This window comes from Balaenoptera borealis (assembly GCF_965194805.1).
Source record: "Balaenoptera borealis genome assembly, chromosome: 20".
Lineage (NCBI taxonomy): Eukaryota > Metazoa > Chordata > Mammalia > Artiodactyla > Balaenopteridae > Balaenoptera > Balaenoptera borealis.
In genome coordinates, this window is record NC_138879.1 from 50,240,076 (window position 1) to 50,267,602 (window position 27,527).

General features: G+C 50.0%; 1 protein-coding gene across 9 annotated transcripts in view; it reads left to right on the forward strand.

The window, feature by feature from the left end:
- Nucleotides 1–12,238: 12,238 nt before the first annotated feature.
- The window catches only part of SLC13A5 (solute carrier family 13 member 5), a 29,324-nt gene continuing 14,035 nt past the window's right edge, over nt 12,239–27,527 (forward strand). For 2 of the 9 annotated variants that reach the window (XM_082370688.1, XM_082370690.1), the window contains exons 1-7: nt 12,386–13,023; nt 18,216–18,344; nt 18,628–18,764; nt 21,065–21,252; nt 22,244–22,409; nt 23,899–24,021; nt 27,256–27,471. In XM_082370688.1, the coding sequence (XP_082226814.1) occupies nt 12,922–13,023; nt 18,216–18,344; nt 18,628–18,764; nt 21,065–21,252; nt 22,244–22,409; nt 23,899–24,021; nt 27,256–27,471 (1,061 nt within the window). In that variant the 5' untranslated portion in view covers nt 12,386–12,921. Of the gene's footprint in view, nt 12,312–12,384; nt 13,024–15,081; nt 16,660–17,951; nt 17,977–18,215; nt 18,345–18,627; nt 18,765–21,064; nt 21,253–22,243; nt 22,410–23,898; nt 24,022–27,255; nt 27,472–27,527 lie in introns of those variants that run through there. The other 7 variants (XR_014238157.1, XM_082370683.1, XM_082370684.1 and 4 more) reach the window with 6 other exon arrangements.

The following is a 27,527-nucleotide window of genomic DNA, read 5'->3' on the forward strand; positions in this document are numbered from 1 at the left end:
GATTTCATCATTCTGCCACCCGTCTTTGGCTGGTCACCAACCCCTCCCCAACCCCAAACCCATAAAAAAACTAGATGAGAAATGCTCTGTTGTGAGCTGAGAATTCCTCTCCAGGGCACTGCGGCTACCGGCTTGGCAGTGGTCAGGAGTTTCCGGCAGCCTCTTTTGTGTCCGGCCTGTGGGTCAGGGGAGTGGGGGAAGGGGTGTCACAGGGAACTAATCCCTCCGGCGTGACTTGGCTGGGCTGCCCAGCGTGACCTTTCAACGGGAGGACGGAAAGGGGGAAGCAGAGATTCCAGGCTGGCCCAGGAAGCAGGAATAATAGTACGTACCCCGATGCGTTGTTTTGAGGATAAAATGAGAAATTGTGTGTGAAAGCTGTACAAGGTCACGGAAGACAGGAGAGAATATTAAAAGGTTATTTCCATGGTTGACTTTGAGAAGGGATCTTGGTCAGGCTTTCTTCTCTTAAGGGATCGCTACGCTAAGGAAAATGATGTAACGACAGAGGTATTTTACCTCCCAGACAAAAATTACATGGTGGAATTGTGCACACGTCTTTTGGTCACGCCTTTAGAAAGATCCTGTGGTCAGAGTGGGCCTGAGTCCTGGGAGACATGATCATTGAGATTGCAGTCTCCCCAGGTGCAATATGTTTGGGTGGGAGTTTGTTTTTCAGACCACAGGCAATTGCATCAAGTGACTAGTCTCTGGATGGACTTCAAGCCTTGGGAATATCTCTGATTGTGTTTGGGGCAGATTCCAGGCCTGGCTGGGCTGCAAAGTCAGGGGATGCCCTGCCGGCTCCTGCTTAGTTGGCATCCAAAGGGAAGGAACCTTGTCATTAAACTCATGGGCAAGAAACAGCAACTCCATCGCATTCTGTCTGCAATTGTGGTCCCAAGAATTTTTCCCTTCCATTCCTTCGGGGGTCTGTTTCCACACATTCTCAGCTCTTTTCCTGGTCAAAGCACCTCCTCACCTTCTCCCCCGACCCATCCCCATCCAATCGGCAAACCCAGCTCTCCTCTTTGTCTCCAGATGGTCATTGCTTCAGTGCCCCAAAGGCACATCTCAGGGTCAGTGTTCTGGGGCTTTCTCCCTCTTGCTGGTGATTTTCTAAATCTCAATCATGGAATGGCCACCTTAGTTGCTGCCAAATCTCATGTGACCTAGGACAAATGACCATGTACATTAAATCTTTTATTGTCACTTTGGGGGGGGGGCGGGGGGGAAATGAAAGAGAAAAAACTTAGACCCTGAGCATCTTTCTGCTATCAGAAAAGCTTACTTTGTGTAAGTCATGCTGATGAACAGCCACTCGTTTTAGAGAATAATTAGTGTCTTTTAGTTTTTAAAAATGGACCCCACCCTTACGACCTCATTTAACATTAATTACCTCCTAAGAATCTTATCTCCAAATACGACACTTTGGGGGTTAGAGCTTCAAAATATGAATTTGAGAGGATACAATTCAGTCCTGACACCATCTGGCAATGTTGTAAATTGTGCATTAAAAAGCCATAGGAATTCTAAAGAAATCAAGAGGGAAAAGAATGGTCTTTTGTATTTATCCACGCACAATACAATTCTAAGCCTAACTACCAGAGTTAGATCAAATTTCACCGGATAAAGGCACATTCCCCTTGAGCCCGACCTCACTTCAGTCACTAGTTGCAAGTTCAGGGATGCCAAACTCTCCCACACTCCTGACTGGCTACAAATCCTGGGGTTCCCACTAGCTACTAAGGACACCAGCCACAAGCTTGGGGGTCCCCAGGTTACCCTCGCTTCTGATCAGTCTGGGAGTTCCCACGACTCCTTGAGGTATGAGAATCCACTAGAATGACTCATGGAACTCAGGAAAGTGCTATACTTATGATTACAGTGTATCATAAAGGATACAAACCAGGCCCAGCCAAATGAAGAGATGCACAGGATGAGGTCTGGAGGCTCCCAGGCGAACAGCTTTCATGTACTCAGGGATGAGCCACCCTCCCAGCAGGTCGATGTATGATCACCAGTTAGAATGTTGACATACAAAATGTTGAGAAGACACGGGGAGGGAAAGGAGAAATGGCTGGCAGTGATGTGGTAGGATTTGTGTAAGAGGGCTGCATGCTCATCTTTTATGATAGGAAGTCAAGAAGTATTTTATAAACTTGGGAAGTCACAAAATCGCAGTTTATTTTACTTAGAAATATGGGGAATTCCCTGGTGGTTCAGTGTTTAGGCCTCCACGCTTCCACTGCAGGGGGCACGGGTTCCACCCCTGGTCGGGGAACTAGGATCCCGTGTGCTGCATGGCACAGGCCAAAGAAAAGAAAAGAAAAGAAAAGAAAAGAAATACAGAGGTAAATACTGGAAGCAAGTGCTAGAAGTACTGTTGCAAGTGTGTACCTCTGGGGGATGGGAAGAGGTGCGGTAGGTAGGGTGATTAATTGGTTGTTGTTGAAATAATCTGTTTAGTGCTGTCAAACATCTTGCTTTAGTTTCTTCTTTTTAATTTAATTTTATTTATTTTTGGTTGTGTTGGGTCTTTGTCGCTGCGCGCGAGCTTTCTCCAGTTGCTGCGAGAGGGGGCTACTCTTTGTTGCGGTGCGCGGGCTTCTCATTGCAGTGGCTTCCCTTGTTGCAGAGCACGGGCTCTAGGCACGCAGGCTTCAGTAGTTGTGGCACGTGGGCTCAGTAGTTGTGGCTCACAGGCTCTAGAGACCAGGCTTAGTAGTTGTGGCACACGGGCCTAGCCGCTCCGCATCATGTGGGATCTTCCCGGACCAGGGAACGAACCCGCGTCCCCTGCATTGGCAGGTGGATTCCCAACCACTGCGCCACCAGGGAAGTCCCTTTAGTTCCTTCTTGTCGCCATCTCGGCCCTTTCTAGTGGTACAAGGGCGCCGGGAGAGCCAAAGAGATAACAGGTTGCCGCAATGATGACCATCAACAGCCAGATTGGAAATGTCATTAGGAGAATGAACTCTGTTATCTTTCATTCCAGGGCCACTTCCATGTGTGGCCGCTGATGGGAAGAGCAAGTAAGGCAATGCAGATCAGACCACACTGGCTTATTTTACCTCAACAGTAGCCTGCTTGGCAGGAAGAAACACCAGATACTCAGGGTAATCAAGAAATTCTAGGGCACACAGTTGGAAGAACACTTACATTTATATACAATCCACAGCTCCACCTCTGTCTCCTTCCTCCTCCGCCCATACTTGGAGGGCCGTCTGTACCATCCTCAGGGCAGATGAAAAGAACCACACATACAGACTTCCAGATTAGGTCCATATAACCACCTTTTGGAATTATAGTAAGGGAAGTCACTTAGGCACACTGGGAAACCTTCCCTTCTGCTTGCACAATTTCCCTTCTGTTGCATTCCTCTTGATTTTTTTTTTTTTTTTAACAGTTATATTCCGGTCTCTCTCCCTTTTTGGTTGAAGTTAAGCAAAACTAGATTATTTACTTACATATTGTAAATAACAGCTGGGGTTCTGTTGATATCTTCTCTGCTATCCCTCTAGTTTTTTCTTTTTTTCTGAACTCTCTAAGCAAAGACTTGATTTTCCAGTTTCCTATTTCTACTTTAAATAAAATTTGATCTTTCTATAAATTTTGTTTATTTTTTGAAATAATCCCCTCACTTATTTTATATAAGTAAAAGCATTATTATTAATATTTTAAAATGTCAAAATAAAAAAAAAATCTGTTCACCCACTACTCAGCTTAAGAAAATATTAGAAATAATAGTTGAAGTTCCCTGTGTCCTCCAGTTCTGTTTTCCTGCCTTCCCATATATAACTACTCTCCTAAATTTGGAGCTTATTATTCCTTTGCATGGCTTTTAAACATTTACTACTTATGTTTGGACCCATAAACAACATATAATATTGTTTTTGCATACTGTTAAACCTTGTATAAATGGAGTTAAAATGTATATAATACTACAAATAAACAAATTAAAAACTCCTTTGACCCTCTAGCCCTTTCAAGTAAATCTCACTTTTTTTTTTTTTACAATTGAACTTCGGTAAAGAGAGCTCTCATCTCGCTTGTTTCCACGCGTCATCTCCCATCCTTTCTTTACCCTACTGCAGTCTGGCTTCTGTCTCTGCTGAACCCCATTCCATCTACAGTGACCTTACTGCCCAGTCCTCATCCACTTGACAATCTGCACTGTGGAGATTCTGAACAACTTTATATAAAAAGAATTATATAACTTAATTCAGAGGTATAGAACTCTATACCGCATCTTTAACAACGAAATGCAACGTGCTATAAAAGGTACACATTTTACTAAAGGGAAGACCCTCCCAACAAATATTTTTATCTTTTCTATTGATGGATGTATCTGAAAGAGAGAGAGAGGGGGCAAAAAAGGACTTGCCATCCAGCAAGAAGGGAACTGAATAATTAGAGCAAAGGGGAAATTCTGAATCCTCACTCAGCGAATCTGTGTTTTCAGATTTGCCAATCAAGGCCACTATTACTATTTCACGGCACAAAACTTTGGACCCAGCATCAATTTGGAAAAGGGATCAAAGTTCACATGTTCATTCAGACCTCATTTGTATACACAGTGATAAAAAGATCCCTAACTTAAAAACACCCAGTCCTTTTTCGTCCCTATGCTGCTCTAACTATCCCTCTATCCGCCCCCCCCCCCGCCCCCAAAGATGACCTTTGGAGACTAAATATTCAATAAGTGGGACATTAGCTATTCTTCTTTGTCTGAAATATTTTTTTTCCTTTATCTTATACCTGGAGTCTTACGAATGTTTTTCTAGTGTTAAATATATGCAGGCCGCTTTAAAAATATTATGAGCATTTATTTTGCAATTTTTAAAATACGTTAAAAACTATAAAGGAAAATATGATAAACATCTCTGTATCCACACCCAGTTAAAATGATAAAACATTTCAGATATAGTTGGAGCTCTCCTCTCTAATCACAGGCCTCCTCCCTACCAGGTTAAAATCAGACTGAATATGGTGTTTATTTATCCCTCTAGTCTTTATACTTTTACTATTTCTGTTTGTATCCTTAAGCAAAATATAGTATTATACTGCATATTTAAAATTTTATAAGCATTATCACTCTGTAAGTGTCATTCTGTAACTTACTTCTTTCACCAAATATTATAAAGCTTTCACCAAATACTTATAAGCTTCATTTATATTTATGTGTATACCTCTAATTCCTTCATTTTTCCTGCTATATAAAAATCTGGCATGAAAACATCCCAATTTATTTATTTATTCTCTTGTTATTGGATTTTTCATATATTTTGTTCTTGCAAACACTATTACCATAACTTTCTTTTATATGTCTCCTGTACATACGTGCAGATAATTTTTCCTAGGACAATGATCTTTGAACTTCTTGTGCACTCATGCGCTCCCTAAGGTAATTTTGAAAAAATTATGTATCTCTTTCCACATTTTAAGTTGTCATCTAAATTTTTTATCATAAGTTTATTTTAAAAAATTTTATGTATATATATTTTTTAATTATTTAAAAAATTTTTATTTTATATTGGAGTATAGTTGATTAACAATGTTTTGTTAGTTTCAGGTGTACAGCAAAGTGAATCAGTTATACATATACATGTATCTATTCTTTTTCAAGTTCTTTTCTCATTTAGGCTATTATAGCATAAGTTTAAATACTAGTTTGAGCCATATGAATCTGCCATATTTGTAGGTTGAAAATGGTTGAATATTAACAATTTCATATAGTTCAAACTGATAGTTGCAAAGAATGTCATGTCTGGTTATTATAAATATCATTTACAAATAAAATTGTTACTTCACTTTTCAACATGCATCCAATGGAATCTAAATATCATAGTGATTTGATACATGCTATTACCCACTTTATTTTTTTTCTTAATTTATTTTTGGCTGCGTTGGGTCTTCGTTGCTGCGCGCTGGCTTTCTCTAGTTGCGGCGAGCGGGGGCCACTCTTTGTTGCGGTGCACGCGGGGTTCTCACTGCGGTGGCTTCTCTTGTTGTGGACCCCAGGCTCTAGGCGCACGGGCTTAGGTAGTTGTGGCGCACGGGCTTCGTTGCTCCGTGGCATGTGGGATCTTCGCGGACCAGGGCTTGAATCCGTGTCCCCTGCATTGGCAGGCGGATTCTTAACCACTGAGCCACCAGGGAAGCCCTCCACTTTAAAAATACTCAAGTAAACTCTTCCTTGGCAGACCAAAATTTTATGTAGTTATTTTTCTCATTTATCTTATATTTCCATTCCATTTAGTTAATAAAATCTGTTAACATATTTTTTATTTGAAGTCTTCTACTGCTCTCCCAACCATATTTTTCCACAATAAAAATATGTGTATAAATTGAAATACTCATGTTTTAAAATTTTTATGAAAGTAAGGCTCTAAGAGTTAAAATTTTCTTCTGCTTTAAGTTATGACAGCAATTATTAGTATACACTTAACCAAAGCAACATTAAGTATGAGATTTTTATAAGTAATTATTATATATAAAAAGTGAAATTTGATTGCAAAGGCAGTTCAATAAAGTCGATGGGGCTTAATTTGTTATCAGTTAGCCATGGATGAATGTTACTTATTACTTGGTGGAGGCAAGATTCAGCGTCAATTCTATCCTTATTTTCTGTTATGGATGTAGGCTCTGAGCAACTTTGCTGATGTAAATAAATAGGAATAGAAGATTTTTAAGAGCAGAGTTTCTTACTTCTATGAACTTTCCCAAGTTGCACCCAATTCACCAAAAATCGCATAATGATCTATCATAGAAAATTGTTTTGGATGTTGTATCATTTGGCAGCCTGATTTGGTTCTCACTCAATTTCATTGACAGCAAAGAACTGGAAAGCACCTGGCTCAGAAAAGCATTTGCTGCTCAGACTTTTAGGGTCATTTTCCTGTTCAACTTTCAAGAATTCCACCAAAAAGTCTTTATTAGGATTTTCAAATGATAATTAAATACCTCTTTCACCATAGAAGCATCTCTTAAGACTCATCTGTTACAATGGAAAGTTATTTTCTGTTATCATGAGATTCAACTATACATGTGTCAAAATATTGAAGCTACAAATTTAGCTCAGTTGGCTTATGGGAAGCATCCTCTATATAACCTAATTGGCAAAGTCAGTATTTATTGTCAAAGTAATCATCCAAATAAGATTTATTTTGTGTGAAAAAAAAGTCTGATTTCACTTTCCAGTTTGAAGAGCTATGTTAATTTATATCCCTGTAACAACCATCTCACTTCTGAATTCTTGTAACTCAAGTAACTAAGCTCATATAACTCATACAAGTTGATCCCATTTCCACACACATCACTTCTAAAAGATGTAAGTGTAATGCTCTGGACTTAATAATATTTATCACGTGTGGTAGGTCAGATTATTTGTGCACAATTATTAATTCCCTTCCCATCTTTGCAATCCTTCCCTGCAGACAGAGTACAATTCCCACCCTGTTGACTTTGGACTTGGCCATGGGACTTGCTTTGGCTAGTGGAAGGGGAGAGATGAGGTATGCTGTACCTGAGCAGAAGCTCTAGAGGTGCTGCGAGGTCCCACCAGCCCTCTTGCTCCTGCTCTCCGCCTTAGGAACAGCGTGTCCTGAGAGCATCCGTTTTCTCAGTCTGGGTCTTGGAATGAGAAAGCAAGTGAAGCAGACCCACAGTTCAGAAATGAGAAGAGTATGGAGCTGCCCACAATCTACCCACAGCCGGCAGCAGAGTTGGAAAACCGCAGACTCCCAGCCGACTTGCAGCTCTGGAGTAAATATTTGCTGTCGCAAGCTGAACCTAGCGAAAGCTGACCAACACTCTCTTCTAATGGCAACATCCTATACTCTGAGCGAATCAAGCTGAATTTTGGTTGCTGAATTTTTAGCAACCAAAACTTGTTTACAAATAAAACAGTGTTCCCAAGTTAAAGCCTGGAAACAAGCGATGCTTGCTTTTAGTAGCAGTGACCAGTCCTTGTAGCTGCTCTATCCACAGAAATACTTACACACCCTGCCCAAATAGACACAAATAGACTCAAAGAAAAGTATCTAAAGTTTAAGAAAAACTATTCACCAACTGCATTCCTAGGCATGTTTTATGCATGTCACCCTCTCAACAGTAATACCATTCTCTTTGCTACAATATCAGCCATAAAAATATGAATTGGGAGGGATTGGATTCATTAGTCTAAAGTTTATTTTTTACCTACTGCAATTTTAAAAGCGTTTTTAAATTTTAACATATTTTGATTTATAAGGAGTTGCAAAAAGAGTACAGAGAGTTCCCATATACCGTTCTCCAGACTGCCCCAACACAGCATTCCATATAGACATAGTATGCTATTAAAAGCAGGAAATTGACATTGGTACGATCCTAACAACTCAACTACACACTTTATTTGGTTTTAATGATTTTTACATGCAGTGTGTGTGTGTGTGTGTGTGTGTGTGGGTGTGGGTGTAGTTCTATGAAACGTTATCACGTGGATAGATTAGTACGTCCATCACTACAGTTAGGATATAAAACTGCTGTCACCTTTTTATAGTCACATTCTCCCCCAACCCTGACCCCTGGCATCTACTGGTCTGTTCCACCTCCCTCTAGTTTTTTTCACTTGCACAATGTTATATAAATGGAATGCCGTACGTAACATTTTGTGATTGGCTTTTTACTCTCAGCATAATGCCCTTAAGATCCATCCAAATACGTTCTTTTTCTTTCTTTCTTTTTTCTTGTTTTATACTGCCGAGTAGTATTCCAACTGCGTGGATAAAGCGCAGCCTCTTTACCACTCACCGGCTGAAGGGCATGTGGATTGTTTCTAGCTTGGGGCTATTGTAAATAAAATTCCTCTGAACATTCACATATAGGTTTTTGTGTGAACATGAGTTTTCATTTCTCTAGCATAAATACCCAGGTGTGTGATGCTGGGTTTTATGGTAAATGTATGTTTAACTCTATAAGAAACTGCCAAACTATTTTTCAGAGTGTTTGCACAATTTTATATTCCCACCAGCAATGAATGAGAGACCCGGTTGCTACATGTCCTCATCAGTACTTTGTCAGTATTTTTTGGTAAATAAATTTGCACGTATCAATTGAATTCCCATTTCAATTGATGAGAATTGGGAATAAGTGAATGACTCGTGGATTAAAAAATCAGAAATAACTTTATTAATTTGTTACATATTATGATCAAACTTTCGTTATGTGTTTAACATATTTAGTGAAAGAAAAATGCCTCTACTGCTTAGAACTAATTAGTTTAGCAGCTGCCAGTAGGCATTGGTTAGTCCATGTAATCTCTCTTGCATAGCAAGTTTCCATGTAAGCCTGGGTCTACTTCTAGGCTCTTCATTTTATGCTACTCATCTATTTTTCTATCTTCATGCCAATAGTTAATGGTTACATCAGTTACTATCACTTAGTGAGTCTTATTCTGAAAAGACTAATTTCCCCCCTCTCCTCAGAAGTGTCTTATCTATTCTTGGCTCCTTGCAAAAGTTTGAACTTTAGATTTAGCTTGTCAAATAAAAATTCTGTTGGGATTTTCATTGGAATTGAAATGAATTTATAGATTAATTTGAGAGGAATGCATATCTTTACAATGTTTGGTCTTCCTATCCATGAACTTGGTATAATCTTTCCATTTATTAGCTTATTTTTGGTGTAGCTGCACTTTAGTCTCCAGTATTCCTGAATTATCTCAGGATTTTTCTCAACGATTTGAACACTTTATCATTCATTGGTGATTTTGACTACCTTCCACTGCTGCCTGGCAAATTTTTACTCAGACTTGAAGTCTCAGCTTAAATGCCACCTCCTGGGTGAAGGCTTCCCCATTGTTCCTGACACTAAGAGTATTTTGCATATAATTGCAAAAGCAAATATTTACTGATTGTTGATTATATGCCAGGGCACTGGTAAGCATTTTCTGAGCATTAATTCATATAATCTTCAAAGCAACCTTCTCAAATCAAAGTTGGTGTTATTTGTGAAAAAATAAGCTCAGAGAGGGCAACTTGATAAGGCACACAGCCAGGATGGGATTAGGGGCAGGATATGCGTTCAGGCAGTCCAGCTCGAGAGTCCATGCTCTAACCACGTATACCCCCTTTAAAGTGAAATCGAGTCTCCCTAAAACCGAGTTCCCCTGCTGAGTTTATGGTTAACCTCTCTATCCAAAACTTTATTCTCTTTCTTGTCCTGCCCCTGTTCCCCTTAGGATTGAGGAGGATCAAAGAAAAGGGGGATTGAAACCGAGAAGGACCCTGTGGGGCCCTCCCGGGTAAAAAAAGCCCCTCCGTGTCCATTTCTTTTTTGTAGAAAAAGGCTTTGGTCTCCTAGGTCTTCCCTGAATTCCAAACAGCAGACTCAAGCAGTTATTAATAAGGGAAGTGAGGGAACGCAGAAACAGAGGAAAAGCAGTCAAGAAACAATAGGTCAGCAATAAAACGGGTACTAGTTCCTCCTCGAGGGATATATATACAATCTGACACACATCTTTGAATTGTTCTGCAAGAACTAAGACCCCCCCCGCCCCCACCCAGGTGGAGGATGGGGTACTTGTTGACCACAAGCACATAGACCCCAGACTAGTTGGAACCAGAAGGTTGACGACTAAGAGTCACAAGACACCGCCTTGTTACCCCACCACCAACAACCAATCAGAAGAAAGTCATGTCCCCTGCAACCCTCACCCCAAATGTTGCCTGTAAAAACTCTTCCCTAAAAGCCATTGGGGAGTCTGGGTCTTTTTGAGCATGAGCTGCCTATTCTCCTTGCTTGGCACCTGCAATAAACACCATACTTCACCAAAACCCAGTGTCAGTAGACTTGCTTTGCTGAGTGTTGGGCGAATGGACCCAAGTGCGGTTGGGTAATAAAAGCAGTTGTATTACTGTAAGGAAATGGTTTACTTAGAGGAAATAAAATTATTTTTAAGGCAGGACAAGAAAAATTTTAAACATAAAATTATCTCTCTGCCTGTTTGAGCCACTACTTTCATCCCTTTAATGTGCATTGTGCATCTGCATTATACATTAACTAGACCCCCTTAGAAGCCACAGGAATGCCTACTCGCCAAAAAAAAAAAAAAAAGGTTGGGGGGAACTTTCTCCTGGCGCCAGCAAGGTAACTCCTCAGGAGATAACATTCCTCTTTCAATCCTGTAAGGGGTCACTGTAACCCACTACTTGCCTTGTTGGACTATGTGAACCGTCAACATGTTACTTTGATGTATAACCCTTTGTCTCAAAAACTCAAATGCCTTGACCTCTAACAGACAAAGCAGTCCTCAGAGCTTTCTGAAAGACTATTTCCTGGGTTTTAATCCTCAGGTTGGCTGTAATAAAAATTTCCATTTCTTTCTTAGATTGACTATTGATTGATTTTTTTCATTGACTACTTGCATTCACTCACACACCCCAGAGAAAAAGTTTTGAGTGCACGTATCAGAACAGGCACTGTAAAAGGTGCTGGTTGGACATATGGTGATGAATAAAACAAACGTTAAATAAAAATCACACCAATAATTAAATAGGTACAAACAGTGCTAAGTGCCCTGGGATGGGGGGATGGAGGGAAACCCAGGTTTAGATGAATGAGAATTACAAAGGGGGAGGACAGAAGAAAGATACAGGAAGGGTTTGGGGGAATACCTGTCCTTAGGTGGAGGTCACAGGAGGAGACTCGTGAACTTGATTTAGGATGTGTTGAGTTGTAGGGCCTGAGGCACATCCAGGCTGGAAAAAGTTGGAAATATGGAGAATCTGGGACTCTGGCACCAGGGCTGGGTTGAAGACAGAGGATACTAATAACTAAGGAACAGGCTGTGGTTAAACCACAAACAGGGGTAGGCCTCCCCCAAAGAAAGCTGCAGAATGAGAAGCCCGGCAGGCAGAGGAGAAGGGAGGAAAAAAGAAAGTGATAGATAGGGGTGGTGGTGTCTGGGCTTAGCACAGAATAGGTACTCAGTACTTGTCCGCAGGAGGCGGGCCGAGTGAATGAACGACCCTCTCAGGGCAGCCTTGGTTAAGTCCCTTCCTCTCTGGACCCTCGTTTCCCCTGTAGAAGGGCAGTAGCTGCCGCTGTCAGGCGGGCTCAGTCCGCCTTCCGCGCACGCAGTGCCAGCAGGACGTCGGCGGGCTGCGCCAGTGTCCGCTGGAGGGCGAAAGCACCCCGGGCTGCGGAGGACGGTGGCCTCACCTCCTCCGCGATCGCTGGAGAGTGCCCGGGATGCGCTGGGTGGGAGAGGGCGCGCTGGGGACGAGTCCTGTGCCCAGAGCAGCGCGGACACTGCAGGGGAGCTGAGGGTGACGGGGTTGGGGGGGGACGGGGGGGCGGGGAGGCCCGCGGAGCCGACGGCGCTGGGCGCGCGGTGGGTCGCTGCGGGAGACCCCTCCGGGATGGGAGTGGGAGGAACAGGAGTAACCAGGTGAAGAGGAGGGAGAGGTTGGGGAGATGGATCCGAAAGACTCAGAAACCGCTAGGGACTTTCACCGGGGACCCCGGCAGGGCCCAGGAAGGGCAGGTGCGGATGCAGAGGGGGCGCCGCACGCCTAAGCCCGCAGACTGAATGACCGGTCACTCCCGCTTGGCCGTCCGCGGGCGCGCCTGTCTAGGGCACTGCAGGAAAGCCTCGGAGAGCCAGGAGGTGCCAGGGCCCAGACCACTCCTGGAGGGCCCGCCCGAAGCGCTGGAGTCCGTGGGCGCCGCCCGCCTCCGCCCGCAGGCAGAGTTGGGGGCAGGCTTGTCCCACCGACCCCGCGGGATTGGCCCCGCCCCGGGGCCGCGGGGAGGCCCCACCATGGGAGGCGGAGTTGCCGCCGCCCCCTCCAACCCCCTGGACTGCGGCCCCTTCTTAAGCCCGTGAAGCTACAAGCTGCCCCTCTCTCGCCTCTACCGCCAGGCTCCCTCTCCGCGATGGCCTCCGCACTGAGCTATGTCTCCAAGTTCAAGTCCTTCGTGATCTTGTTCGTCACCCCGATTCTGCTGCTGCCACTCATCATTCTGATGCCCGCCAAGGTCAGTTGCGTCTCTGGGCAGCCCCTTGGATTCTGGGCGCCGGGTGCCCAGCAGCGGGCACCGAACCCGGGAGCATTAGGTGGAGCGCACGGATTCCCGGGGGCGGGCACGGCTCCCCTGGGGCACGGACGCTCAGGAGCTCCGGGTGCTATGGGAGGTGCCCTGCAAAGAATTCTGACAGCCATGGATCTTGGGGTTCACAGATCCCAGGGCGCAAGAACTGTTTTGGCAAGCACAGAAACCCAGAAGTTAGCACCGATCTTGGCCACACAGCCCCTCTATAGGCCCAGAATCTCCCCAGAGTGCATAACCCGGTCCCCAGGCCCCCCAAACGCCACCTGTACCAAGAGGGAGCCTGGGGGCTTGTCTTTCCCTTCTTTCTCCTGTCTCTTCCCTTGGGGAATGGGGACTTCCCAGCTGTAGGTGGCTTCCGAGGCCAGTCGGGGACCTACACGAAAAGATCATCACCTAAGTGAACCCTGAGTGCCATCTTTGTCCCCCTCTGGCCCTCCTTTGAGCCTCGGTTTCCCTGTCTGTGATCCACATTTCTTTCCAGCTCTGAAACCTGGGCAGCCACAGCTGAGTCAGAAGCCTGCTCCCAGCTGAAAGGCAGCTCAGGTCGGCCTGCTTTTGCTCACTGCCCGCTGTGGCGGCGGCAGGAGGCGGGACACAGTCCCAGAGCTCACGCCTTGGGTGGCACGACGCAGGGTCTCGGGGAAGCTGTGTCCCAAGCCCTGGCCTCCTGGTGCTCCCAGGAGGGAAGCGGAGAATGAATGGCCTTGGCCACAGGGTGGGGGCGGTGCGGGGAGCCCTGGCCCAGGCCCTGCTGGGCAGTGCGAGGCCTGTTTGGCAGAGACCCGAGCCCTTTGAAGGCTTTTGTGGCTGCTGGCTGCTCCTTCCTCATTCCCTCTTTCCACCTTTCACTCTCAGCCCAGACAGGAAACCTCAGCTCCCCCCAGCCCAAGCAGGTTTGGGAAACAGAGGGGCTCTTTAGGGGATGTTCTGAGGGCAGTCCTAGAGGAATGAGGTTGTACTGGGGTATCGGGAAGCCAATCTTTGAGAGAACCGGACTTCCACCTTTCACCCATCCTTGTGATTTTAGCCAAGCCCCTGCGTTCTCTGGGCCTTGGTGTTCTCATCTGTATGATGGGGCAAGGTGGTTTGGTTGTTGACATTTTATGGCTTTAGGTGCCAAAAGGGATTATGCTGGTTCCTAGGATGGGGGAGGGGGAGGCTGGGAGGAGCCCTTGGGTGGGCTGAACACAGACCCTGGATGGGCCAAGGACAGCAGATCCAACTAGAGGGGTTCTTTAGTTTCCACACCAACTGTGATCGGCCATATTTCCTCTGTAGAAAAAGATTTGGGAGGGAGCCAGGCAGGAGAGCTGTGATTTTAGTTCTGCTGGTGGGGAGTGATGTTCCCTGGACTAATTATGGTAGCTTTGCTGACCTTCCTGCTCCGGAAGAGTATGACCGAGACCCCACCCCCACCCCTGCCCATCCCATCCCCCGACACACAGGTGGCCCTGAGCTGGGACCCCCAACTCAGGCTGTGTATGCATGTCATTAACCTGCCCCGGGAGTGAGGATCAGGCGAGGGAAGAGGAGGTATCAGTAAAAGTCATTCCAGGGGCTGACTTCATGTGCTTTCTCTCCCGGTGGTGCAGGTGACTGGGAGCCAGAACCCTGTCTGCTTGTTTTCTCCCTGTGTGCTTCTGTTTTGGTCACCACTGAAGAGCTCCCCGTCCCCACCCACGGCCACAAAGTTTGCAAGGAAACCTAGGGCAGGGGGCAGCGCAGCGGGGAAGCTGGCGAGAAGTTGGCAGCCTGGGCGGCCCCGTCCAAGCGGGGTGGCGACTCCCAGGGCATGTCACCCTCTGCCAGTGCCCGGGCCCCTCTCCTGCAGCCTTTCTTCTTTTACTCATCTCCTGCACCTTGCTTCCTTCCTGTCTTCATCTCTGCTCCACTTTTCTGCCTGTTCTCTGGGTTCTTTCTTTAAAAAAAATAGCTTTTTATTAAATAAAAAAATATATTCATTGTGTTATTAAAGTTATGTGAAAATTCTTATGTTTAAAGTCTGTGAAGTATAAAGTAAAAATGAAAAGACTTTCAAATCCCATAAGACACACACACAGTATGTTCTCTTGGCTACATTTTTTCCATTAAGCACTATGTCATGGACGCCCTTATTTGTTAATAATTAGGTAAATAATGAGCCATGGTTTTCTTCAGTTGTGCACTTAACGTATTTTTTGAGCCCCACTATGTGCTCTCCACGGTGCTGGGTGTGGACTTTTAAGTCCCACTGTCCACTGTGAGCTCAGCTTGAAGTGCTCCTCCGGCCACATTCTCAGCGGCAGGGAAGGCTCCGAGCTGACCAGGAACTGGGCTCCCACCTGCAGGCAGAATCCGTCTCATTCTGCACGGTGACCAACCCCTCCTCAGGCTTCTCTAAGGTCGCCTGTCCTATTCTGCTCTCTCCACAACACTCTGGGAGCATTCTAGACGAGGGAGGGTCAAGTTTGCTGACTGGTATTATTCAGGGATGGGGCACCTCCTGGGCCTCCTGATAGGAGCATGGAGGTGAGAGGGCAGTTAGCCTATGTCTTTTCTGTTGGTTACTTCTGGCGCCTCTAGGAACTGTCCCGGGAAAACTGGTTACACGTGTCACCTGCCGCTTCTAAGTTCAGATAATAAAAAAATCACTTTCTGTGTGCCATATGTTAAGAATGGGTACTTTTAAATCCTCGATTTACAGGTGAGGACATGAAACAAGCAGGGGGAGGGGCCAGGGTTGGGAGTGGAAGGAGTATTTTATCAAAGACATCGTTGGGAATTGTTCTCACATGATGATAAGAAGAGGGAGACTGAGTTTTAGACAGTATTACCGTTTTAAAATTCTCTACAGCACACCGTCTTATTGCCCCCCCTGCAGCGGACCATTCCTACCTCTCTCTCCCTTGACACCAAGGCCCAGAGAAGGCGTAACTGAAGGCCACACAATGGCAGACAGCGGACATTGATCAGGCCTGCCCGGTGTCAAAGCCTGGTCTTCTAACCACGTTGCTATCCTGCCTTGGGCCCAGAGGCTTCAACCAGCATTGATTCTCCCCTCCTTCCCAACAAAGGGACATCTGACAAAGTTTGGAGACATTTTTTGTTGTCACAACTGGAGAGAGTGCCACTGGCATCTAGCAGGGTGGAGGCCAGAGATCCTGCCAAACATCCTACCATGCACAAGACAGGCCCCCGCCGCCCCCAACACAGAACCATCCAACCCAAAATGTCAGTAGTGCCGAGGCTGAGAAACCCTGCATTAGACAGAAGGGAGGTGTCCTGGGGTTCTCATGGGCTGCCGAAGAAAGATTTATTTTTATCACTGATAACACGGTCCAGACAAAGAACGTCTCAGCCTTTGTGTGACGTTCCATGCGTATAATATGTGTTATCTCGGGTGGTGATAAACAGTGATTGTGTGCAGGTACGTTTCCCCAGCAGTGTTGTCACAGCCCATGCTGTGCTGGTCCGTTTCTCTAATCGGCATTTGCAGTGTCCCCTGGGTTTCAGGCCCGTGCTGGATGCAGAGTGACACGGATTCTGCCCTCCACTGCTCACTCCACTGTTCAGTGTTCAATGGTGGGTGAAATATAATGCCAACCCAGTGTGCTAATTGCTGCGGGTGGGGGCGTGCATAGAGGAAGGACACAGACCCAGACTAGGGGCAGCAGTGAACTGAGCCCCCAGCACTCACTCCAGGCCAAAGGAACGGTGTCATGTGTGAGAGCAGCCGTGGGAGGCGGAGCATCTGCCTCAGTTCCCACCAGTGCCCTGGGGTCGCAGGAGCTCGGGGTGGGAGTGGGCATGGGAGATGTGGCTGGAGGGCCCTGCAGGGCCTGCTCCATCACAGAGGGTCTCCCAGGACATGCTCAGGCATTTGGCTTTTGTCCTGAAGGCAAAGGAAGGCTTTTAAACAAGGGAGTGATATGATCCGGTTTGTAAAAAGAGAAAGAGGGAGCAGCAGTGTGGAGTGATGCAAGTAGAAAGATCGTATTAGAAAATAGCTGTGCTGTACACCTGAAATTAACAGAATATTGTAAATCAACTATACTTCAATTACAAAAAAAAAAACTACAGCGAATAGAACAGCAAAAAAAAAAAGATAGCGGCAGTGATGCAGGCAGAAGATGTGGCCTGAGCAAAGGCAGGGCCACAGGGTGAAGGAAGAAGGGAAAGAGGAAGATTTTGGGGTAGAAGCTATAGGTTTTGGAGGCTGATTAAAGTGGAGGGGGCTGGAATGAGGGAGAGGCAGAGCCTGGGTGGTTAATAATGATTATAGTAAAAATGCTGATGAAACAAAAAACAACCCAGGGAGGTGGGCATTATTATCCCTATTTTATTAGGCGATGAGACGGAGAATTAAAGTCCTACAGTGAGTAAGGGGCCAGGGCTGCGAGCGCTTGAACCAAACCTAGGTCTGTCTCACTCCAAAGCCAAGATCCCAGTGGCTAAGTAGCTAAAGGGTGTGAACAGGCAGTTCACACAAGATTAAATACGAACAGTAAAGCTTGAGACCCTTGTAACTAGAGAGGCTAATAGACACCAAGACCATCTTCTCAATTATAATAAACAACAACCCTGAAAATACTCAGTGCTGGCCATTGTCTGAATGAGCTGGTTTACAACACACGTTTCTGGGAGCCGAGAAAGTTGGAGCAGCCTTTTGGGAAGGAAATTAGATACACAGATACCAGGAGTTTGAGGATGTGCTTTGGGGAGCCTTTCCTAAGAATTGCACTTACTTTGTAAAATGATTTAATTTTTAGAGCGGGTCATCAAAAACAGTATTTTCTTTTTTTTTCTCTTCTTCCTCTTCCTTCTTCCTCCTCCTCCTCCTCCTCCTCCTTTCCCCCCTCTTCTTCCCTGTGAAGACGTGAGGATGCAAGGCTTGGAGAGGTGAGAGACCTGCCCAGGACCGCACAGCTTGGGGGCAGGGGGCAGGAGTCTCTTGATGACGGGTCCTGTGCCCGCCTCACTGTCCTGACCCTGGAAGGCTGTGCTGACGGGGGCAGGGAAGCAGGGGTTCCCACTGACATGCCACCCTGTTTTGGCAGTCCATGCCCTGCTGTCCCGAGTGTTCTGGGGTGGGGAGCGGGGCGGCAGCAGCTCGCCAGGCCTCAGTGCCGTCTCTTCAGTTTGTCAGGTGTGCCTACGTCATCATCCTCATGGCGGTTTACTGGTGCACAGAAGTCATCCCTCTGGCTGTCACTGCCCTCATGCCTGCCTTGTTTTTCCCACTCTTCAAGATTCTGGACTCCAAACAGGTGAGCAGTCCCAGAGCATCCGGGCGGCTTCCTGCTTCTCTCCCAGTGGCTCCTTCTCCCGAGCCCTTCCCTGAGCTGCCTAGGACCCGGGGGACCAGATAATACCCTGTTTGTGGGCTCTCTCTGGCATAGAGACATACCTTTGACCCTCCATCCCCATTCCAAGCTGCCCTGAAGTCAGCATCTGCTCTGCTCGCCTATCTCTGGGGACTTGGGTGACCCTGAGCCCAAGCAGCGTGTGGTCAGGGGGCAGGCCTGATGGGGCCTCCATGCCATCCTGCAGGTGTGCGTCCAGTACATGAAGGACACCAACATGCTGTTCCTGGGCGGCCTCATCGTGGCTGTGGCTGTGGAGCACTGGAACCTGCATAAGAGGATCGCCCTGCGCACGCTCCTCTGGGTGGGGGCCAAGCCTGCCCAGTAATTACCCCTTCTCTCTCTTACCGCAGGGCCCTGCAGTAGGCCCCAGGGCCAGGGAGGGGTGTGTGGCACAGGCCAGATCACCCACAGGCAAGGACTGGCCATGGCCTTACCTGGGCTTGGCAGCCAGGCAGACCCCTGGGTGGGTGGAGGCCAGATCAAGCCATGCCTGATACCCCTAGGGGCTTTGTGGGGAAAGCAGGAAAGAGATGGCTCAACTACCCAGCTCGGGGGGAAGCGGAAAGGTCATCCCTCCAAAGCTGGCACATCTGTTCCCTCTGCAAAGCTGCTGCTTACCCCACCTTCCCCCCATTACTCAGTCGTCTCACCCCTCTCCAAGATCTCCCCTGCCAGTCACAGGTCATTCCGACCAAGCCGTGGAGTTGATACAGCAGAATCACCTGGGTGTACTGAGCGCCCGCAGGGCCCCGGGCATGATACCGGGGGCTTATTTACCACCTCATCTGACTCTCACCGCACCTCTGAGGGTTGGGGATTATTCCCATCACCCACGTTCTGTTCTGAGGCAGAGAGGAGTTAAATGGTTTGCTGACGTCACATGGGGATTGGACCGGGCCTATCTGATGGGGCCTTGCCCCCTCTAATTGGGAACTCAGCATGCACCTTTTTTTTGAGGCAACGTGCTCCCTAAATGATGGCGTGACCCAGCCCAGCCCTGGGAAGGCAGGTTGGTTACTTCACAGTAAATCCCTCCTGCTATGTCCTCATGTCAAGGACCATGCTGGGCTCTGAGCACACAGAGACCCTGGCCCGCCCAAGCACCCTTGGTGCCTCAGCTCCCTTGAGTGAGGGCTTTGTGACTCTCTGACCTGTTACCCGAGCCCCTCCAGTGATTGGTTTACAGGGTCAAATCAAAAGCCATTGCATTTTCTAGAAATGTGAGGCCTCAGAATTCCTGCTTTTAGGATCCTTTGAGTGGTTGGCTTTTCTCCATCAGCGGGTGGGCCTCATTCTGGAGTGTGCTGGAGCGCTTTCGCTCCCAGATCCAGGACGTTCACACACGCGTCTCTGCTCCTTCCTGCCCCCTGGCTCCTCCTCCAAGCCTGGCTTCCGGCTGCCCAGGGCACTGCCTGTGCTGGGGGCGACCTGTATGTCGAGGCTCCCTTGGTGCCTTGGAGCATCATGTTGAAGCCTCATTCATGTAAATTCTGACCCTCATCCTAGCCTGGATGCCAGCCTTTGTACTTATGGGTCCATGAGGTCTACTGCACGGATACCAGCTAAAGCCCGGTGCAGTGCAGCCCCGAGACCCTTCTTCAGGCGAATAAATTAGTGGCCCTGGGGAGAAGCCTGACTGCAGAGGGGCATGGGGACCAAGAGGTTGAGCTCCATTTAGCCAACCGCCCCTCCCAAGCTCCTCTGCTCCTGGCCTTGTGCCAGGTGTGCGGGACCCATGGAGAAGAATCAGACCTTCCCTGCTCACGTTCTAAGGAGAGAGCAGACATGGAAACAGTTTCAAATCCAGCCAGCGAGAAGTGTCCTAGAGAAGACTGAGGAGGGTGTGGTCAGCCCTACCTGGTGTGCACTGGGAAGGAGGTGACAGAGAAGGGATGCTGCCTGAAGGCTTTGAGAGACCGTGAGGAGTTTTCTAGGCAGATGACACAGGTGGCACAGAGGTGGAAGGTGGGGTGTTATACGGAAAGGGAACGTTTTCTGAATACTGTTTGGGGATCCGGTCCACTGCAGAGTGGAGCGCGGCAAAGAGTGTGAATGGAGGGAGGTGGGGCAGGGGATCAGCCATGAAGGAGGTCCCACTTCCCCAGGGCCCTCCCCGGCTCATCCTACCCCTGAAGGCTGACTCCATGCAGCCTTTCTGAACTCATGAGGGGAGAAGTGGGGTCAGGGTGGGTGGGCATCTTCTAGATAGAAGTGGGAAGTTTGGTCTGCCTGCACATAGGGCTGCTCCAGCGCACCCCTAAGTCATATTAGGGCCAACTCTCCACACTGGGTCCGCACAAACTGGATGCTGGTGCTTCCCTTGCTAGACGGTGAGCGCCTTAGAACCACGACTGAGGCTGAGGCCGCCTGGTGACCCGGTAGCCAGCAGAGTAGATGTCAGTAATGTTTGCGGGAGAGAGGCAGAGGAAGGGAGGGAAGGGAGGGAGGGAGGCACTAAAACTGCAATCCCTTCCTGGACACCCAACCTTGAACTGGCCTCAGCACCTTGGCCCTGACCCCGGGCATCCCTGCAGGGGGCACCTAGCCCCCCGCTGCTCCCTAGGGCTGTGAGAGGTGGGGGTGGGGGATCCTCCGGCTTTCCTCCCGCCCCTCCTCTGCAGGCTGATGCTGGGCTTCATGGGCGTCACGGCCTTCCTCTCCATGTGGATCAGCAACACGGCCGCCACGGCCATGATGGTGCCCCTTGTGGAGGCCGTGCTGCGGCAGATGGAGGCCACGAGCGCAGCCACCGAGGCCAGCCTCGGGGCTCTGGAGCTGACAGACAAGGGCAAGGCCGGCGAGCTGCCAGGTGAGCCCCTGGCCAGGGCGGCCTTCCCCTCTGTTGCCAACAGCTTTAGCCACCTCCCTGCTTCCTGGAGCCCTCCTTCTAGCAGGCACATAGAGAAATACTTAGAAGACGCTGTTTTCCTAAGTTTTAGGAATGTGATTAGTGCATAAAAGTTAGATCCTTAAGTAGAGCTTATAGCAAGTTCCTGCCCTCCGTACCCGCCATCACAGAAATGAATACGTGTTGATTTGATCATTCATTTGGGTATCTTTTGAGCACCTACTGGATGCCCCTCAATCCCTTCTACCCCTACTCATCCTCAGGGAGGCCTCCTCTGAACAGGCCAAATCCCTCCACACTGTTCCCGCAGGTACTGGGGTTGGTCATCCCACCTTTGCTTCCCCGCTAGGCACCGAGCTCAGGCGAGTCAGACAGTGCCTGTGTTTTTCTCTGTCTTGTTCGCTACCCCATCCCCAGGGCCCAGCGTGGGGCCACTCAGGGCCTGTGCTGATAGCCTGATTGCCAGACCCTGGGCCAGCAGAGATGAAGCAGACACACTCATATTGTGGAGCCCGGTGGGATGGAGTCAAGAGGCCCCTCGGTTAGTTCATCCGACTTGGGGGAGGCCACGGGTTGCCATTAGCCAGACTCTGAGGGAGCGCAGAAAAGGGAGAGACCTTGCTAGGAGGAGAGGACATCTGAGATGGATGTGGACCCCTCCCTCCAGATGAAGGGAACAGCTTGAGCAAGAGCAAGGAGGCAGGAGAGAAAGGAGTGTGTCTGAAGTTGCTGACTTTGCTCGGAGCACTGAGGAGCCCGGGCCTTGCCGAGGGACGTAGCTGGGGGGGCACGTGGGGCCGGATAAGAGCACTGGGCTGGAGGTGGGGGAGAGAGAACCTGGGCAGGGAGCCGGCAGAGCTGGCACGCCTGGGTCCTCAGGTCAGCGGCAGGGTCAGGAGCTGGGGCTGGGCAGGTGGTCCCCAGTGTGCCCACGGCAGTGTGCCCACCACAGGGAGCCAAGCGCATTTTGAAGGTCCCTCCATGAGGCAGCGGGAGGTCGACAGGAAGAACATATGCAAGGCCATGACCCTGTGCGTGTGCTACGCAGCCAGCATCGGAGGCACTGCCACCCTGACCGGCACGGGACCCAACGTGGTGCTCCTGGGCCAGATGCAAGAGTGAGTCGCTGGCCATGCCTTTTGGGGACAATAGTGGGGGGGGGGGATGGGGCTGGAGGGGCCCACCCACCTCTTCCTCCTCTTCAGCTGGGCCCTGGAGCCGGGATGGGGGTGGGGGCCGCCTGGCTGGGGTGAGAGGATGGGCCGCCATCAGCCTCTGTGGCCCAACCTCCCTGCACATGCTCAGGACCCCACAGCATAGGAGCTGATGTCCACAGACCGGGTTGCTTTCTGCTCAGGACAAGTCCTGCCTTTCTTTCCTGGGCTCAGGATTCTCGCTCAGACAGGGAACGTGGATTGAACGCGGAGCTGGTCATGGGAATTGACAGTGTAATCCGAGAAGCGGGTTCCTTGGTTAAAACTTACAGAAAATAGATGCCCCTAAAGATGCTTCCCTCAAAGCTGGCTCACGACCTCGGTTGTTAATGGCGATGGTCCTATGACACCCGGAAAGGTTAGAGGTTAGGTCACCTGGTTCCTCACTGGCTCTTTCACTATGGCCCCTCTAATTGCCCTTGAGGGGGACGTGTGCCCCTGTGAGGCTCCAGGTGGACCATGGGGTGGTTTAGAACTTTCCAGCCTTGGCCACAAAGGGACCCAGGCTTTGAGGACCCAGTTCTGTTCTTGGCCTTGTGCTGGGTGGGGCTTGGGTCACAGAAGTGAGAGGCAGCTGAGGGTAGCAGACACCCAGAGAGTTCTGGCGGGTTGTGTAAATGTGTTAATGAAGATAAGTACAAATTGCAGTGGGCACAGAGGGAAGGAACAGAAGTATGGCGGTGCCCGTCCTGTGCAGACAAACACCCTGGACAGGGGTGGGGAGGGCAGCTGGGAGGTGGGAAGGGCAGGCCTGCAGACACTTGAGGTCGAACAAGCAGACTGTTTTGCTCCTGCAAGTGTTTTCTGTAATGATAGCCTTACGGTTCTCCCTGAAATTCCTCTGGGCTGAATGGGAAAAGCTCCGTGGCTAGTCTGACACCCTTGGGCTAAGGGGAGCAGTGCCTGGGGCTGGGGGCGGAAGTGACCCTCCTCCAGCCCCCAGGAAACATCTTCTGGTCCCACCCTGGGAAGCTTTTGAGATTTGATTTCCTAGTGGGGGGCCTTCCCTTGCAGAAGCCCGCGGGGTGAGGTTCTGAGGCATCTGTGGACCCCCTGGAGCTGTTGGCCAAATTATGTGTGTACAAAGGTGTATTTTTCTGGCCTGAAGGGCCATGCATTTCATGAGCTTCTCAGCGGGGTGTGGACCTCCAGGAGGGTCAGTTGGTCGCTCCTCAGGCTTGTCTTGTGCGCGGCCATGTTCTGGGGCCCCTGCTTGACTGGGGTAATGCTGAGTGATGGGTGTGGGTGGCTGGACTTCAGGAGGGGGAGGCCCCCGCTCCAGACCACCTCTCGGGGCCCGGCTGCCGCTCAGCCTCCGCCCGCAGGGTCCGGCCCGCCCGCTCTCCGCAGCTCAGTGTCCGGTAGAGATGTGGACCCGTATGTTTCCCTTCAGATTGTTTCCTGACAGCAAAGACGTCGTGAACTTCGCCTCTTGGTTTGGATTTGCCTTCCCTAATATGCTGATCATGCTGCTGCTCTCCTGGCTGTGGCTCCGGTTTATTTACATGAGATTCAAGTAAGTTTGAGATGCTTATGGAATAGGGGATCTAACCACGCCTCGGCTCAGCAGGGGAGTCTAGAGAGTTCCTCCGGTCTGGCCCGGACCATTTCTCCGTTCCCGCTACCCCTGCGCTCACCATGCCTTTGCACGTGCTGTTCCCTCTTCCTGGCATGCCACTCGTGCCTTCCTACCTTCCAACCTCCTCAGTCCTCAAGGCCAGTTCAAATGCTCCTTCCTCAGCGACACCTTTCCCAACTGCCCCCACCCCCATTCCGATTCTGACGGATTGCCTGCTCGCTGCTCCGGGCTTCCCTGGGCACACCACGCCCTGCCCCTTGGCACCTGTAGTCATGCTCCAGTGCCATCCCTCCCCCGACCTGAGCTCCTCTGTGGCCTGCGGTAAGTCCTCTGTGACCCCTACACCCGGCCCAGCTCCCAGCCCAGGGAGAAAGGGCAGGTGTACCGTTGTCAAAGCAATTAACAAGAAGCTTTGTTCTTGGTGCCCGTCAACACTGCTGGACAGACTTCCACTTGGCTGCCAGTGCCCGTCAGGCCAGGTCACAGCAGACCTCCTGATAATATCCACATCAGTCCAAACCCAGATTTACTGAATGCTTACAATGTTCCCAGCAGTGCACAGCTTCTGCAAAGTTTACCTTCCAGTTCCCAGCACACAGCTGACCAAGAGTCAACCTTGACAGCAGCCAGACTTTGGACAGAAACCATGATGTGTGGCTGACAAATACCTCAAAAGGTTGTTGTCATTTTTAAAGGCACAAACTTATCTGTGGCGTGAAGGTGACCCTCTCACACTGGAGTGTAAAGTACCTAGCTGTGAGCCATGTGCTCTGTGCCTTAGTTCACATGGCGCTCGAGCCCAACAAAAAACAGAGGCCTATGTGGCCAAGAGATCTCAGAGCTGAAAGGTAAAGCGCCCACGAAGACCTGTGAGTTAATGGGAAAAAGGGGCACTTTGGTTATTAAGTTTTCTTCTGAAGGAGGAACTGTTTTGAAATCTGCCGTTAAAAAAAATCTCTGTCCATAATCAAAGCAGCCATAATGACGACTTAATGGTAGCTGTAGGCATTCGTCGCGCACCCCACCCTGCCTGGTGTCCGGGCCCCCATGTGAAAGGGAAGCTGCTCCTACGGGTGCTCGGCTGCACAGTTTGAATCCCTCATCCGGTTGGTCGTGGAGAGCAATGTCAGGGTCATTCCCTCCAGCCTAATTCAGAAAAACTGTATCTTCCTGAGTTTATGGGCAGCTTCCTAGGCCACATCCAGCCAAGGGGGTCACAGACCCTCCCAAGACCACCCAGGACTCTTGGGATATTCCTGCTGGCTTACACCCAACTTTCCTCACCAGGCTAAGCCCTGAGTTAGGGATGACAGTTCTTCTGGACCCCTGCCACGGGGCTCGGGGTCCCTTCGCCTCTCCTGCAGCGCATTGACCCAGTTCATCATGCACCCACCCAGCTCCCGGGGCCCCCACAGGAAAGCTGGATCCATTTGCCTGCATCTCGTGCCAGCCCAGCGGTCACCAGACGGATTAACCCAAAGATGAATGTGAAACCACTTAGTGTAAGAGGGACCTGAAGGCCTGGGGGCACCACTGCAGAGGGCCAGCACTGGACACCTGCATATATGATGCAGCCCCCAGAGTCTGCGGCCAGTGTGGTGTCGGGATGTGTCTCCAGCATCAGACATGGGCTGGGCAGCTACCAAAGTCACCCCTTATCCTGGAAGCCTGAAGCCTCTGGTCCAGCCCCAGAGTCTGGAGAACGACAGGTGGCAGCAGATCGGTAGTGGGTGGAACACAGACTCTCTCATGCCAAGGGGGCGAGGACAGAGAGGCCAGCTCCCACGCCAGCAGAGCCATCCCCATGCTGGATGGTCTGGAGGGTGTCCCTGGCGGGTGACCCTGAGGACAAATGTCCTTGCCCCTTGTCCAGAACGGAGATCTTGGCAGGCTGTGCAGACCCGAGTCCCCATCACTGCCACTTCCTTTCCTAACCCCTGAGCACCACAGAAAGCTGTGTCCCAACCTCCTTGAGTCCCTGCTCTAGGCCGTGCCCCACACCCTGCATGGCCCTCACCCTCTCAAGGGTGGTTCCCGTCCAGCCCTGGCTTCAGCATTTGGCACCTCAGCACGTATTCCATTAACCCCTGTGCTCCTAGGAAGTCTGTTTTAGGGTCCCAGGAAGGACTCCCACAAGGGAAGCCTCTCTAGGGATAATCCTCTTGGCCTTGCCCCCCACCTTCAGGCTGACGGGGGCTGGAACGTGTGACTGGAATCCTCAGTGGATCCCTCGGGATTGGCATCCTGTGTGCCAGTGGCCCCAGTCAGCCCCTCCCCAAGGCTAGGTACCCTCTGTAACTCCTCCAAGATCCCTCCTCCTTCCTGCCCCCTCCTGCCAACACTCTCCAGGGAAGTCCTGCAGGGTGCCCTGGGCAGGCGTGTTGGCCAATGGGCACTGGTTCCTAGGGAGCACGTCCAAGAGCAGGACCTGGCTGGCTTCCCTCCTGCCTTCGCCACAGCTACTACGAGCCCCCGAGTCTTCTGCGTCCTTAATCCTACGTGTCAGCTCCTTGCAATGCAAGTACCCACCCTGCTCCTGCCTGACCCAGTCTGCTGGGACCTGTCCTTGTTCCTTGTGTCCTCTTGAGCCACCTGCTGATGGGGACTGGCATCCTGGCACCATCGAAGGCAGCTCCAGGCCGCAGTGGGAGGAGGAAGACGGAGCATGTGAAGGAGCCTCGGCCCCACCTTGAGCCGGTTCCAGATTTCTCACGGCCACCCCCAGATGTCGGCAGCCACCGGTCTCTAGGCGACTGGCACCTGCCAGGACCCCCGTGCCAGCAGTGGCCTCGGTTCTGCTTCTTTCTGCTTCCTATGCTCCTGTCCATCCCCTGCTCCGTTTTGCTCAGCCTCCCACCCTCCTGCATCCTCTCTTCCAACCTCCACTGTCCCTGACACCCAACCTGGGCCATCTCAGGCTTCTTCTGGGGGCACCCTGGGGGCATATGCTGGTTCCATAAAACAGAGACTTTGCCCCACTATGTCCTGTGAGGTAGGGTAGGCAGATGACAGAAATGGGGAGTGGCAAGGGACTTGCTCAAGGCCCCCCGGGGGACAGGCAGCCCTGTGTGGCTTTCTATCATGTTCTGCTGCCCAGTGTCCACGCTTCCATTCAACCAGCCCTGAGTCAACCAACACGCCCCGCCGTCCTCCTGTCTTTGCATTCTCTAGTATTAAAGAGTCCTGGGGCTGCGGGCTGGAGAAGAAGAGTGAGGAGAAGGCTGCCCGCGAGGTGCTGTGGGCGGAGTACAGGAAGCTGGGGCCCCTCTCCTTCGCTGAGGTCAACGTCCTTCTCTGCTTCTTCCTGCTGGTCGGCCTGTGGTTCTCCCGGGACCCCGGCTTCATGCCCGGCTGGCTGTCAATCGCCTGGGTGGAGGGCAAGACAAAGTAAGTGGTTCCTCCCACAGCGCCCCCCCATGGCCCTCCTCCTCCTCTGCCGTCCG